Source organism: Falco peregrinus, chromosome 3 (genome assembly GCF_023634155.1).
Source record: "Falco peregrinus isolate bFalPer1 chromosome 3, bFalPer1.pri, whole genome shotgun sequence".
NCBI lineage: Eukaryota > Metazoa > Chordata > Aves > Falconiformes > Falconidae > Falco > Falco peregrinus.
The window spans coordinates 32,225,988-32,240,349 of NC_073723.1; the positions used below are offsets into that span (position 1 = coordinate 32,225,988).

Here is a 14,362-nt window from a genome sequence, read left to right on the forward strand (position 1 = left end):
AGAATTCTGTTTCTGTTTCCAATCCAAAGCCTGCTTTTTAGTCACACTAAAGCAAACCAAAGCAAACCAACCAACCAACCAAACCAAGCTGCTGATCATAGAAGGGCTTCAGTGAACACAAAACACAGTTTGGTATGGGGTTAAGGATTTCCAATTCACTGCTTTTAAAACTGTCATCCCAAAGATACAGAGTGTTCCTCAAGAATATTCCATTTAAACAGAACATGACAGGTTGAAATTTATCATCTCAAAGGCAAAGAATACTCACCTATTTCCTGACCCATCTGAAGCAGAGAATGATTGCTCACTTCCATTACAATGTACGCATAATGCTTCATTAAGCAAAATGCCATCGATACTTCTTTCCACTAAGTGGAAGAGAAAAGCAGCTGTGATAAAATTGCATGATTCACAGTATGTCACACAGGTTAACAAAAGCCTGAAAAAATAAAGTCTCTGCAGATCTAAAATAATGCAAATATTTTATTTTAAAGAAAATCAAGAGCACAAATTGCAAATAACATCCACTATAAATGGACATTCATATATGAATACGTGCATTGTTTATAGCTATGCAAATGCAGTTTATTTTTAATGGGACTGCATTAATTCATGTCCAGTTTTGCTATTCCTTTGTTATCTGTTCTAAACAAAATTTCAAACCGCAGCTTCACTGTAAAGCTAAAACTGAAAACATCAAGTTTACAAATCAATGGAAAAAGTAGTTTCATTTTCCTCTGAAATGATTAATGCAAATGACACAAATTCAGAGTTTCAAAACTGCATCTTCCAGCAATTAAATTATTGGGCAAGTGATTTCAAGTCTAATTATATATCCTTATGAAAAAAAGGATACAAAGAGAATCAAAAGAATTACAGTGTTCTGTCTTCTTGTATAATTACAGAATCAGCTTTGCTCTCAATATTTTAGCATAATGGATCGGAATGTACTTTTTAACTCCCATAACATTTAAGGGAGATGATTGGTATTCAATCTTCTACAGATTCCTAGGAAATTTTAAAATTTATTATCTGGAAAACAGTGATTCTGCAGTATCCTCTGGCAGAAATGTAACCAAGTGGATGTTATTAATACTTATTCAAAGAATAGCAGGCACATGGGAAGTGTTTCCCATCCTGTGTCTTTGAAAATAATGAAAACTCAGACTCCCAAAAGCTTTTTTGTTCTATGCCCTTGATGAAAATTATACTTTGCTCTTAGTTTTTTACTATGCAAGCTAAGCAAAAATATAGTTAAAACAGGCACTAAAATTAACATTAAAATTAAGTTCCTGTATCTACTGAAATTCACCTGCAACTATTAGAGAGCATGAAGTAAGAGGCACAGATACAGGGAAGCATGTCACAGGCAATCACAGATACAGACAAGTGTCTCAGGGAAGCATGAAATCCACTGGTACTAATCCACACTAGTTGGCTTGGCTTGCTCAGGCTGTTCTGTTCCATCTACTCATATATGTGTAATTCCTGTACTGTGAAATACATTACATACTATATACTTCAAAACATTTTAATGTTTTTTCTTAGTTGCTACTGGCATTGGTTTTATTCCAATTTTAATGCCTCCACCCAGGCCAATGAGCTTAAAGGAAGTGATACACCAGTACTGATCTTTTGAATGTTTGCATAATAGTTTTTATTGCAATGAACAATGGTACATATTTCCCTATTGACTTTCAGGAATGAGGTTTAAGATCAAGAGGCATGTTGAAATTTTACATTATGTATGTAAACATACCATAAATTTCCTTTCTTATTTAAGAGGAAATCATGTCTTAATAAACTCAAATATCTAAAACAAGCACTAATACTTTGTAACTTGCATGTATTTCTTACCTAATATTTCATTATTGAGGCATTTACACTTTCCTTCTGGAGTTAGGCCTTTAGGGCAAATAATACAATTCCACCCATCTTGAGTAACTCCACTCTAAAATAAAATGCAAAACTATTACAATTATCAAAAATATAGACATCATCCAATATCTGTGAAGAATGCCCGATCCAGATATTATTTACAAGAAAATGTGTGCAGATACAACACTGATAACATTAATAAAACTTTTAAAGGAAAAAGAAAAAGAGCTGAACAACCTGGCAAAAGTAACTCCTGTGCAGACATAAACTAAAAAAGAGTGTTAAGTTTTTCTGAACCCATTAGCTAACATCCTTTAGTGAAGGTTAGAGTTGATTAAAAGTGGAAGGTTTAAAAAAAGATATAGAGGTTCTACACTGGAAAAAAAATATCAACAAATGTAACAATACATAAATAGACATTTGCATATAAATATACAGAAGTAAAGGAAATGAGGGAGTTTTAAGTGAAGCAGCTTATGTAACTGCATGGAATTTTGCACATACCCAAAGAGTTCACATCCACACTTATTTTATACTATGAAATCGCTGCACTACAGATCAAAACCAATGAGGAAAACAAAGATAACTGCTCATCCTCAGGTGATACTGGTGTTATTCCCTTCTCCGCTATCATAACTTTATATTGCATAAGCCTTGCCATAGGATCAAAGGCAAATGCCACCATTACAGGAAAGACAAAGAAATAGCAGAATGACCAAAACAGCAGTGGATATTTGTCAATGTCTTTGTCTAACTAGCAAGAAGATGGAAAGAAGAGGGAAATCACCTAATTACCCATTACCCATTGAACACTTTACACAACTAAGCTGGTCTCTTGAGAGGTCTTCTACAGTTACTGGAGAGAAAGAAGTATTCAGGAAGGTTTTTACCCTGAAAAGTTTTTGCTGGAGAACAATTATTTCTCTATTTACTACAGTGGGAAAAAGCTGTGTAAGCCTGGTGCCTCTGACTCAATGCTGTGAATATGACCCAAAATTATGGCTTTATTTGTCAAGAAAGGTAGAAAGAACTGACCAAACTACAAATATATATATAATTAAATTAATACAATAGCAACAGCTCACTTTGAAGTAAAAAGATAAACTATCAGGGCCTATGAAGATATAGCCTAAATATTACAATAATAGAATTTATATAAATAAATAAGATACTTATGAGCTGAAAAGCATCTTTGGCATTCTATAAAACAGTGATCTCCTGGCAAGGATAACATAACATGAAGCAGAAAAGAAAAGCAGTGGAAGGAAATTAAACATTTTAAATACTCTTATTTTGTCTGTGGGGTCAAATTTGTAATGAAAAAATGCCTGCAAAATAGGAGTAATAAACATTGCTAAAAAGATAAAAATTGCTACCTATAAGCATGGTTTTAAGAATTCTCAAGCAAAGACTATTATGTAAAATAATTCTAAATTAATGAAAAATAACTTCAGGTGGAAATTTAAAATTAAAAAAGCATTATTATTATGGCAAAGTATGAAAACTTCAATACTTACCATACTTTCTGGGCATTTTTCACAAACAAGGGAGGACCCTCCATTACTAGAAACCATCCTGTATCCTGGCTGACATACACATGAAGTACCTGAAGAAAAAACACAAATGCACTTTCAATCTATATAAAACTGACCTTTTTTTTCCCCCTCAGAGAATACCAAGAACAACTGCTATTGTTCCCGAGAGATCAATATAGATTATTAGACAGACAAATAAAGTACCTGAGATGTGTATGAGAATCACCTTGCTTTTTTAAAAATGTTCACGTTACAGTTTGTACAAAAATGTTTTAGGAAAATGTTACTAGGCTGACTGATACACCGGGGCAGAACAGGAATCCAGAGCTTGCGGTTTTCTGGGTTTTTTTTAAACTGACTCAGTTGGTCTAATAACAGAAATAATCTCTCCCTCTAAATCTTCCCACAGTGCCATTCTTAGCCCATCCTCTCTACAACACCAGCATTATGTTTGAGTACAGTTTTTATGAATATGAAGTCAGCCCTACAAATAAAACAAGTTTATACGCAAAAGTTTTTCAAAATATAACTGTTGTTTGTAAAGCTATTTTAAACTCAAAGCTTTTAAAATTGCGGATGAGGATCAAGTGTTATACTGAATGGTTTTCAGTGAGTAACAGAAGATAGTTAACATTTAGGATGAAATTAAAATACACACTACTTTCATGGCACATCACTGCACACATCTGCTAGTGCTCAACAACTTCTTTTTCAGAAATGTTTCCAGTCTCACTGTCATGGACCTCTCTCCATACTTTTAGACACATACTACAATCCAAAATTTATTCTATGCACTAATAAATCGTATTTATTATTATTTAAGCTTATTGAACTGTGCATGTAAAAATAATGTAAAATTATTTGGAAAGTTTTATAACCTTAGAGTATATCCTCATGAAACCAGTTTTACAGAAATAACATTTGTCAAAATGATCAACCATTCATACTTATCTATATAGAAAAAAAAGCCCAATAGGATTAGATCAATGAAGAGACTTGAGTTGTGACATTCACTGGTGATACCTAAATTTTTAGGCATGTTACTTGAAAGCAGAATCCATAGTGATGAGCCTAGCCATGGAGTGCATGGGCAGACTTGTGCAATGAAATTTGGACAGGATGCAAACAGCAGACTGAGTGGCAGCTACCTATGCTACTCCAGTCATATGCTGTGGAAAAAAAAAAAAATCCTTAATCTCTCCCTGGAATTTCTCTCTCCTTGATGCCCTTGAGTTACAGAAAGGAGGATTCAAGCCTAAAAAGGTGATACGGATCTAGATACCCACATTATCAGGGAGTCTGAAAACTACTACAGTGCATTTTTTCTGCAAGTAAACTATGGAGTTGCTGTTTTTAAGATAACACGATGGTGGTGGAAGAGGCGACAAGCTTTTACGCAGCAGCTGTTAACGCAGCCATCCGGATCACTGCATCTGACCGGTTCTGGAGACAGTGCTGTTGGGGCTTAGTCTTCTATTTGTTTCTGTAAAGACAGCACTTGACTCCCACTTCTCGTGGACTGCGTATTTATAAAAGATGGACACTACCATACCACCGTATCTCCCAAAGAAAGCAAACAACCATCTGTATTTTTCATTTAGTGCAGTCGAAGTGCGTAGCATATGCTTGGAGCTCCCACGTGGGCCTTGGATGAGTCCGGGCACTGCCGAGGGGCTCGGGCACTAGACATCTCAGACATCCATGCGTTGACAAGGAGTTTCAAGTTATTGCAGTGTTCGATAACATAAATTCGGGGCCCTATAGAATTCTGCTGGTGAAAACGTGAGTACTTATAGCTACTCAAGCGCCCGAGGCATGAAAGATTATAAAATCAGGTCAGCCGAGGGTTCCCTGGGATGCGCCTCGGACACGGGCATGGCTGTGCTGTGGGCGCTGAAGGCTTCGCGGGAGGGGTCCTACCGCCACCGCCAACACCCGAGCCCCGACTCTGCCCCCCCCGCTGCCTGTTCCATCGCGGAGCTGCGCGATGCCCGCCGGCCCCGCGCCCGGGCCGCCCGCCTCCCCCGCGCCGCAGGGCCGGGTCGCTCACCGCCGGCGCTCTGTCGCTGGTGGGCCCCGCAGGGCCCGCAGGCCAGGCGGGAGACGTCGAAGTAGTGGGAGTCGCCGCAGTCGGCGGGCCGCTGCAGCGGGAGGGAGAAGCCGCGAGCCGGCGGCGGCAGCACCGCCAGGGCCAGCGCCAGCACCGGCAGCAGCAGCAGCGCGGCGGCGCCCCGGCGCCCCGGAGTCGCCATGGCTACCGCGGGCTGCCCCCGGCCGCCCTCCTTGGCCCGCGGCCGCTCGTACGGCAAGCGGCAGGGGCCCGCCGCGGGAGGCAAAGCGTTCGTGGCCGGGGGGCAGCAGCGCCGGGCCGGGCTGGCAGTGTCGGCCACGGAGGGGGACGCGGGCGGGGCCGGGGAGCGGCAGGGATGGAGCAGCTGGAAACAGAGGTGCGGCGAGGAGGGCTTTGTTCGGCTTGTGTTAGAACATGGAGCTGGACGAGACCAGTGGGAACAAACAATCGAGACAAGAGAGCGGTCTAGTTTGCACTTACTGGTCCCTGATCTCTAAAACTGTTACACAATGTATAACGCAAGTTTATATGTTCATGTTATTTTGCCCTGAGAGGAAAGCGGTAACAGGGCAAGCACACAAAATGCCTAGCGGAATGGATGCACAGCCAGAGTCACTTCCCTTTACCTTTTTCACCTGCCGGGATGCTCTTGTTCACATTCCCTCAAACATTACCAAACCTTTGCAGGGCACTTCATGTCCTGGATTTTAGTTACTCCTCGCTGCCCCTTTCCTGTGTGCTAACATTACCATGTATTATAGTTTGTTTTAGTTCTGCAGCTATATTCCTATTATGCATTGCCGCTTGTTTCAGTATGATCACTACGGAGAGACTGCTAACCGACCTTAGCTGTGTAATTTCGTATCAAGGACAAAAAGAGTCGTCTAAAACTTACGGTCGCTGAGGAGACTGTAGGGTAGCTGAGGAGACTGCTGTAAAGGTAACTAATGAAACAAACATGGACAGCCATATAAGGGAAGTAACTTGAGGTTCAATGTTTGGTCAGCTGTAACTATAGAGTTGACTATTGTTTCAGACCCCTTAGATGACTCTAAAACACCTATAAGGGGCCTATTGAATGAATATGTGTGATTTTTATGAGAAACATAATGCACAAACATATGCGTGGACCATATAATCCTGCTTGAGTGAAACATGGCATGCACATTAGGTGCAGGGATCCCCTGAGCATCCAGTACTGCAATAAAGGAATGCCTGCTTCTTAATGCTACATTGCTGTTGTTTTTATTCCCCGTTTTGTTGACACCAATTGCCTAACTATTGCAATTCTCTGTAGTAGCATTGCTTGGACGCCTATATACTTATCACCAAATGCTTTTTTCCTCATCAGGTTCCTGCTGCTAGGTTGAACAAGTTATTAAAGGCCAACCATAAATAATACAGATTTTTGACTCTCGAAAATGGAGCAGACAGGTATAGAATATGTCTAGAAATACAGGGGAGAATATGTAAAAGACAGGGAAAGTCAAGTGGGATAAACACCAGGATAAACTAACTACCCTACTTGCACAACCAAAGTAGCCTGCCCCTGTCCTCCCACATATGTGGCCCTACACCTCTCCTCTTCCCCCCTTCACAGCCTGCCTGCCTTTCCTCCCAGAACCCCGACTCGAGCCGGCCCTGAGCTAGGTTACACAGCATCTCCGTACTCTCGGGCAGAGCCCCTCGGCGCCTGAGGCACCCACCGGCTCAGGCCAGTCAGCGCTGGCCGCACCAGGCCTGCCTTCCTCCCGCCCCTCTTCTTCAGCCGGCCAGCCGCTAGGACTAACGGAAACGAGGGACTGCAAACAACGCTTAACACGGCCAATCAACAGTAATCTAAGCGACACCGTCCCCTGCGCACACTTCGCTTTTACACGGCCACCGCACGGACCGAGGCCGGCCCGACAGCGCATGCAGACAGCCGGCGCGCGCCCCCCCGCCGGCGCCGAGCCCACCGCGCGCCAAGGGGCCGCGCACGCGCACTGAGAAGGGCCGGGCGAGAGACCGCGCGTGCGCGCACGCGGGGGGTCCCGCCCCGCCTCCCGGCGGCGTCCGGAGGTTCCGTGTGCTCCGAGCATGCGCCGCGCCGCGTGCCGAGAGCGGGCCGGAAGGACTCGTGCGCCTTCCACCGTAGGGGCGAGGGGGAGGCGCTGGCGCAGGCGCAGTTCAGCCGCTGCTCGGAGTGTTGTGGGGGGAAGCGACGGGGGACGCCATCTTGGTGGTGCTGTGCTGGGAACGGCGGCGAGCGGGGCTCGGCGCGGAGCCTGTCCTAGTGGCGTGTCCGGTGGGTGGATGGCGTGAGGGAGAATGCCCGGCTCTCCGGGGCGCTGCGTGTGGCCGGGGGCGCGGGGTATGCGCCGTGAGCCGGTTCTCGGCAGCCCGGCCGTCGCGGAACCGCTGCGCGGCCGTTCCCCGGGCCACGGCCTCCTCATGCCGCCCGGCTGCCCCTCACCCTTGTCCCCAGCGCCTCCCTGCAGCCCCGTCCCGGTGCCGTGGGGAGGCTGGGCTCCGCCGCGGGGTCGGATCACACGCGGCTTTTGGCGGTCCGGGCCGTGTGGCGGCCTTCCCTCAGCCCGCTCCCCTCCCTCCCTCCCTGTTCCCCTTCCCGCCGCCCTGGGCTTGGCCCGCTGGCCCCTTCCGGGCCTGTGCCGCGCCGTCGGTGCTCGGGGCGCCGTGGGCTGTGGCGGCGGCGGGGCGGCTGCCTGGCGTTCTCCAGCTCGCCGCGCTCGGAAGCGGCGCCGTGCCCGAGCCGGGCGTGTTAGCGGGCCCTGCTGCGGAGCTCACTCGCCCCTTCCTTCTGCGATGTGGAAACTACCTTAGCAACAACTTCCTTTGACTCTTAAAGCTTATTTTGAAGACTAGAATGAGAAATCGTCTTCTGATCACCAGTTATGCTCACAGTGGTCTAGTTTTATAGTTGGGGTATTTCTGTGGGTGTTCTTTCTAGTTTGCATGCTCACTGCGCGCAGACTTTTGTAATCTCTAAACGTTGTGGTAAAAACACTAGTTCAGGCTTAGCTTTCTACAATGTTTGCAAGTTGGGTTTTTTTTTTTTAGTGAAGTGTTAATGGTATTTGCAGTTTTCTGAGGCTGTGGTAGTACTGTTTTCCAGTTAACTCAGTTCAAATATAAAACTTCTGTGCTTTTTAATTGGTGGCATGAAATTGTCAATCTGTTACTTAAGTCCTTGCTCTCTGAAGTTCTTGCTCAGTTAACGAACTGATCTTAAGTTTTGTGTGGCACTTTAATCCTAAAAGTCACTTTTTTTGGTCATTCACTTTAAATCGTTGGATGGCTTGTCTACACTTTCAACCAATGCTTGATTGTTTAAAATACAGTCAGTAAAAGCTTGTTATTTGAACTTGCGTTTCTGTTTGTGGACTTCTTAAATATCACAATATGATCTGGAATCACTGTGTCTAGTTTTCACCACTGAAGGCTGTGTGTTGTGTCCATGGTACATCGTGGAGAACTTGCTGTTTGTCACCGAAGAGATACTGAGGAAATCTGTTCTGAATGCTGTTTAAAAATTGGGATAAGAATGCAGAGTTGTGAAATTGAGAAATACTGCAGATTAAATACATCATGAAGTAGCAGGGCAGTGGATTTGATTTTCAAGACACGAATGTCCTATAAGAAAGTTCTGCCCTTGAATTCTTCTTGCTTTTTGGCATTGTCGTCACATCAGTTGAGAAGATGCATTAAAAAGTGTACTGGGTCTGGCTGGGATGGAGTTAACATTCTTCATAGCAGCCTGTATGGTTCTGTGTTTTGGATTTGTGGCTAAAAGAGTGTTGACAACACATCAGTCTTTTGGCTATGGATGAAGAGCGCTTGCACAGTGTCAAGGCTTTCTCTTTTTTTTTTTTCCCTGTTCTGCCACCCTGGTGATTATGCTGGGAGTAGGCAAGAAGCTGGGAGGGGACACAGCCGGGACAGCTGACCCAAACTGACCAAAGGGATATTCCATGCCATGTAACATCATGCTCAGCAACAAAAACTGAGGTAGAGCCAGAAGAAGGTTTTTGTTTGATCATTTTGTTATGTTTTGGGGGTAATTTTTTATTGGCTTCCAAGGTGGTTATTCAGAGGCAGGCTGGACATCAGTCACCCTGTGGGAGATGATGAGTGATTTCCTTTGTTTCACTTTTTTCGCTTCGCTGATTAAACTGTCTCATCTTGACCCACAAGTTTTCTTGACTTCGTTCTTCCTATTTTCTTCCCTGTCCTGCTTGTGGGGACAGGGAGTGAACAGTCAGCTGTGTGGGTGCTTGGCTGCTGGCTGGGGTCGTCCCGCCACAGAAGTACAGAGAACAGATGATCTTTAGTTAAGTTACTAAATAGGCAGTTGTTTTCAGTTTGTTGTGTTTACAGAGTGCTGATGTAGAAGTGACGTAGAATCAGTCAGTAACAGAATTTGGGCTTTGCTCTTGTATTGCTAAGTCAGGTGGAGTGATAGTTACTGTTATAAATGGAAAACTTGCCATCAGGATCTAGTGCTTTATGTTTGTTAGTGAGCAAGGGGTTTGTACACAAGGGCTGTTCTCAGTCACTTGTCATTGGAGCGTTTGGCTCTTGTTTTTTTAACAGGGATGTAGTCATTTGCTACAGAAGCCTGTGTTTTGTTCTGAGAGTACTGTGCTGTGTATTGTGTGTTGTTAGATAATGTTGAAAATGAGGATATGTTTAAGTCAGCGTATGAAAGTGATTCTTGTTCTTATGCTTGAAAGGTAGTAACCATCTAGGGAAAATACTGAGGTTTGCTTTGTAAACTGAAGCGCTCCCTGAGGTTTCTCCTTGTTGGATATTTTTGCTCTTTCATTTGATCGTCTTTGCAGTTTGTTAGGTGCAGTGCTGGACTGGTGAGTAGCATACTCTAGTGGACTTTGAAAGCAGGTGGATTTCAGAAGAATGGACGCATTCTGTAATCTTGAGATGGACTTACGCATCTTTCAAGGACTCAAAATAATTGGGAGTTTTTCCCTCGATATACTGTCAGTCTGTTTCATTTCAACAGTTCAGTGTGGCACAATTGATGACCAAGTAATCTCATCGTGTTTTCGTCATTTCCAGAAGGCAAATTTTGAATATCGTTTGCTTCTAAAATGGAAACACAAAGGTGCAGTGCATGGCATCTTGGAACATGGAAGGAGTTCTTCATAGTATCCCAAATTATGGGTTCATTACATGCTTGGCTTTAATACTAGCTGCTGCTATGGATGAGCTGCAGCAGTGTAGTACAGTATGTAAAGTGAAGTACAGATATCAGCCATTAATTATGTTTCATTTTCTTTCCACAGTTAAGTTGATTTTACAGAATTTATCAGGTCTTCAAAACAGAAACAGGTAAGCTGCCAAAAGCTTAACACTTCTCACTGAGTATTGTGACAAGATCACACATGGCCTTTTTTTCCTCACAGACTTGTGGCTGGGAACTAGGACAAGCTTTCCTGAGTGCATGTGGCTGCTGCAGTTAGTACTCTGACTACATGAAAGAGACAACGTTATTGAACAGAACTGATCACTGGGTAGAGCAACTTGTCAAAGCACTAAAGTCATCACTGTTCGTGAATAACTTCATTTTCTAGTGACATAGTTAGCCTATTTCCTGTCTCCTTTTATCATCAAGTATTTTCTGTGTTACGGTCACAAGTGTCCTGTTCAAAAGTAAACAGGATTTTTTTTTGTTCCTCAGGACTAGGCAGAGATCTCTGGCATACAGTAACTATGCCTTGGAAGACTTTAGGTGTTCTTCAGGTATCATGGATGGTGAGGAGTGACTTAGGTGGATTTTGTTGCCCTTAGGACAAGGGACTATTGATAGACTTGTGCACGTGTGCTGGTGGAGTAGCTAATTGTTCTGAATAATGAACTTTGAGTGAATCTTGTTTTAATCTTGTTCTTGTGAACTTGTGGGTTTTTTTGATACCTTCTCTCTTGATTGAGACAAGGACATTCATTAAAAGGCTCTAGCTTCTTAAGTGTTAAGATACTGTAATAGCTGAGTACTAAAGACGTGCTATCATGTGTACCTTTTTGTCTGCAGGTGATTTTTGCTGTGGGTTGAGCTCAGCATGGCTGTAGTCATCCGTTTACAGGGGCTTCCTGTTGTTGCGGGTCCTGCAGATATTCGTCGTTTCTTCTTGGGATTGAATATTCCTGATGGAGGTGTTCATATTATTGGAGGAGAGATTGGGGAGGCTTTTATTATATTTGCAACAGATGAAGATGCACGGCGTGCCATGAGCTGTTCAGGAGGGTTTATCAAGGACTCACGCATAGAGCTCTTTCTCAGCAGCAAGGCAGAAATGCAGAATACCATAGAAATGAGCCGGAAACGATTTGACCGTGGGGGACGAGAAACTATGTCTGGCTCTAGAAGAACAGGTACTAACGGTTCTGGTGCATCAGGTGTTGGAGATATTCCACATTTAGTCACGGCTTTTCCAAAGGGAATAAGTAAACCTGGTTACTGTCCACCAAATCATCCGGAGGCTGGTTTCCATACCAATGGCACAAGACATGGTGATATAGGTATACCTAAATCAAGCTATCAGTCAAGAAAGGATTCTCATCCATTTAACCCAGATGATCTTTACTTATTTCTACGTGGTATACCTTACTCTGCAACAGAAGATGAAGTACGTGCTTTCCTTGCTGGGATACACGTGGATGGAGTGATACTGATAAAGCATCGCAATGGTTTAAACAATGGTGATTGCTTGGTAAAATTTGCTACGCCTGGTGATGCCTTAGAAGGACTTAAACGTCATAGACAATACATGGGTCAGAGGTTTATAGAAATTAGCCCATCTACAGAGGAACGGTGGATTGAATATGGTGGGAGGGTAGACATGCCAAATGAAATCGATGACTTTTTGTGTGAAGACCATTCTCCAAGAAGTTCAGGCTACATGCATTCAAGGAAACGTTCTCATTCAAGGTCACCAAGGAGACAAAGAACACGTTCTCGTTCATCTCCCAACCAAGAATATTACATACACCTAAGAAATCTATCTACTAATCTGGAGAAGAGAGATTTGAGGGCTTTTTTTCCTGATCTGGATATATGCAGCAAACAAATCAAGCTTCTAACGGATAAGCATCAGAGGAGGACTAGAGATGCCTTTGTGATGTTAAGGAGTGAGAGAGATTATCAGGCTGCTTTGGAATGTCATAGAAAGGTTCTTCTCAATCGTCCCGTTTACATTTTTCCAATTTCAAGAAAGTCAATGTTGAAAATAATTGATTCTTGTGAGAGGAAAAGATCACAGGACAGAGATCATCCTGGACAGGCCATACCAGAAAGAAGTTATCGGGAAGGTCATTCTGGCCCTAAGATGTGTGTTTATGTAAGGAATTTTCCATTTGATGTGTCAAAAATTGAAGTGCGGAAGTTCTTTGCGAGATTTGATATTGATGAAGATGATATTTACTTGCTCTATGATGACAAAGGAGTTGGGTTGGGAGAAGCATTAGTGAAGTTTAAATCTGAAGAACAAGCCATGAAAGCAGAAAATTTAAATCGTCGAAGATTCCTGGGAACAGAGGTATTAATAAGACTTATATCTGAAGAGCAGATGCAGAAGTTTGGTGTAACTGTACCACTGTCTGCACCAAATGAAATGCAGGGTCATTCACATCCGTATGAGAGAGGTGAGCTTTCCCGTCCAGTTGGTTCACCATCTGGGCCACCACAAGGGCCACCCACACATTCATTTGGTCCCTCTGGGAACTTTAGGCATCCTCCTGAATTTAGGCACCCCCCTGAGGACTTCATGTGCCCTCCTAAGGATTTTAGAGGTCCGCCACCCCTCATGGATTTTGGTGGTGACAATGAACCTTTTGGCAGAATGGAGTTTGGGAATAATAAAATGGGAAGTTTTCCTGAAGGAAGATTTATGCCAGATCCAAATTTCAGTGGTGGTTCTGAACGCGTTGTTCCTATTCGATTGAAAAATTTACCTTTTAAAGCTACTCCTAATGAGATTCTGGATTTTTTCTATGGCTACAGAGTGATACCAGAGTCGGTTTCTGTACAGTACAACGAACAAGGATTACCTTCGGGTGATGCCATTGTTGCCATGACAAACTATGAGGAAGCTATGGCTGCTATTAATGAACTGAATGATAGGCCAATTGGTCCACGGAAAGTTAAGTTGAGCTTGCTGTAAAGGAGACAAAGATGCTCTAGAATAAAGCATTCTAGATTTGACAGTATTGACAGTTATTTTTCACTGTTTTATTTACTGGAAGATGCAGAAGAAACAGTTTCCGTCAACGGTTGTAAATAATACCTAGTTCAGAGTTTAGCTCTTGGTTGAAATAGTGGTCTGGTTAAGGTATGGGAACTGTATTGTGCCTACTTCTTGTGGCAGAGAAGAGCCCAGAAATTCTGGAGGACATTGAATGTCTTACATCAAGGTATAAAGGCATGGAATTGTAATGCTTTGGGTTTTGTTTGTTTTGTTTTTTTTTAGTTTGCTTTAATTCCATGTCTCATGACTTTGCATCAAATAAAAATGTAAGTGCTGGTTGATTGACCACACAAACAGTTCAAATAGATGAACTTCAGTGCTACCTGCATTAGTAAATAAAACTTCTTACTGAAGTTAGCTTAATTTTTTTTTTTTTGTGTAAACTGTTCAGGTTTTCTTCAGTTTCATGTGTTTGCAGGTATTCGTATTAAAAGAAGAAAAAAGAGTTTCCTGTTCACATTAGCTGCTTTGCAAGTTTTTTTAAATAAAGAAATTGCCATTACATGTGTGTCTTATATTTAAAACTTTTATAGTTAATGATCTGAACTCTTATGCTCAGCATATGTGGGTTTTGGTGAGAATGATGCTGGCTGCTTTCTCTGGAAAGAGTGAACTGA

General features: G+C 43.0%; 2 protein-coding genes across 4 annotated transcripts in view; one reads left to right on the forward strand and one right to left on the reverse strand.

Moving 5' to 3' along the window:
• TMEM67 (transmembrane protein 67) overlaps positions 1-5,819 on the reverse strand; it is a 35,049-nt gene extending 29,230 nt beyond the window's left edge. The window contains exons 1-4 of one of the 2 annotated variants that reach the window (XM_055800256.1): positions 5,464-5,816; positions 3,396-3,484; positions 1,858-1,951; positions 269-368 (exon numbers count right to left, since the gene is read on the reverse strand). In XM_055800256.1, the coding sequence (XP_055656231.1) occupies positions 269-368; positions 1,858-1,951; positions 3,396-3,484; positions 5,464-5,665 (485 nt within the window). In that variant the 5' untranslated portion in view covers positions 5,666-5,816. Of the gene's footprint in view, positions 1-268; positions 369-1,857; positions 1,952-3,395; positions 3,485-5,463 lie in introns of both variants that reach the window. The other variant, XM_055800257.1, reaches the window with a different exon arrangement.
• Positions 5,820-7,632: 1,813 nt separating this feature from the next.
• On the forward strand, positions 7,633-14,247 carry RBM12B (RNA binding motif protein 12B). Of its 2 annotated transcripts, XM_055798504.1 has the most exons (3): positions 7,633-7,771; positions 10,788-10,833; positions 11,534-14,247. In XM_055798504.1, exon 3 carries the CDS (start codon positions 11,562-11,564, stop codon positions 13,659-13,661), a length of 2,100 nt encoding a protein of 699 aa, XP_055654479.1. In that variant the 5' UTR covers positions 7,633-7,771; positions 10,788-10,833; positions 11,534-11,561; the 3' UTR covers positions 13,662-14,247. The 2 variants fall into 2 exon arrangements, with proteins under 2 accessions (XP_055654479.1, XP_055654480.1); XM_055798505.1 differs by lacking the exon at positions 10,788-10,833 and having other exon boundaries at positions 7,666-7,771.
• The last annotated feature ends 115 nt before the right edge of the window (positions 14,248-14,362 follow it).

Bases quoted from the DNA above. Each gene is read 5' to 3' on its own strand.
- RBM12B (XM_055798504.1), top strand. From the start codon at position 11,562: ATGGCTGTAGTCATCCGTTTACAGGGGCTTCCTGTTGTTGCGGGTCCT.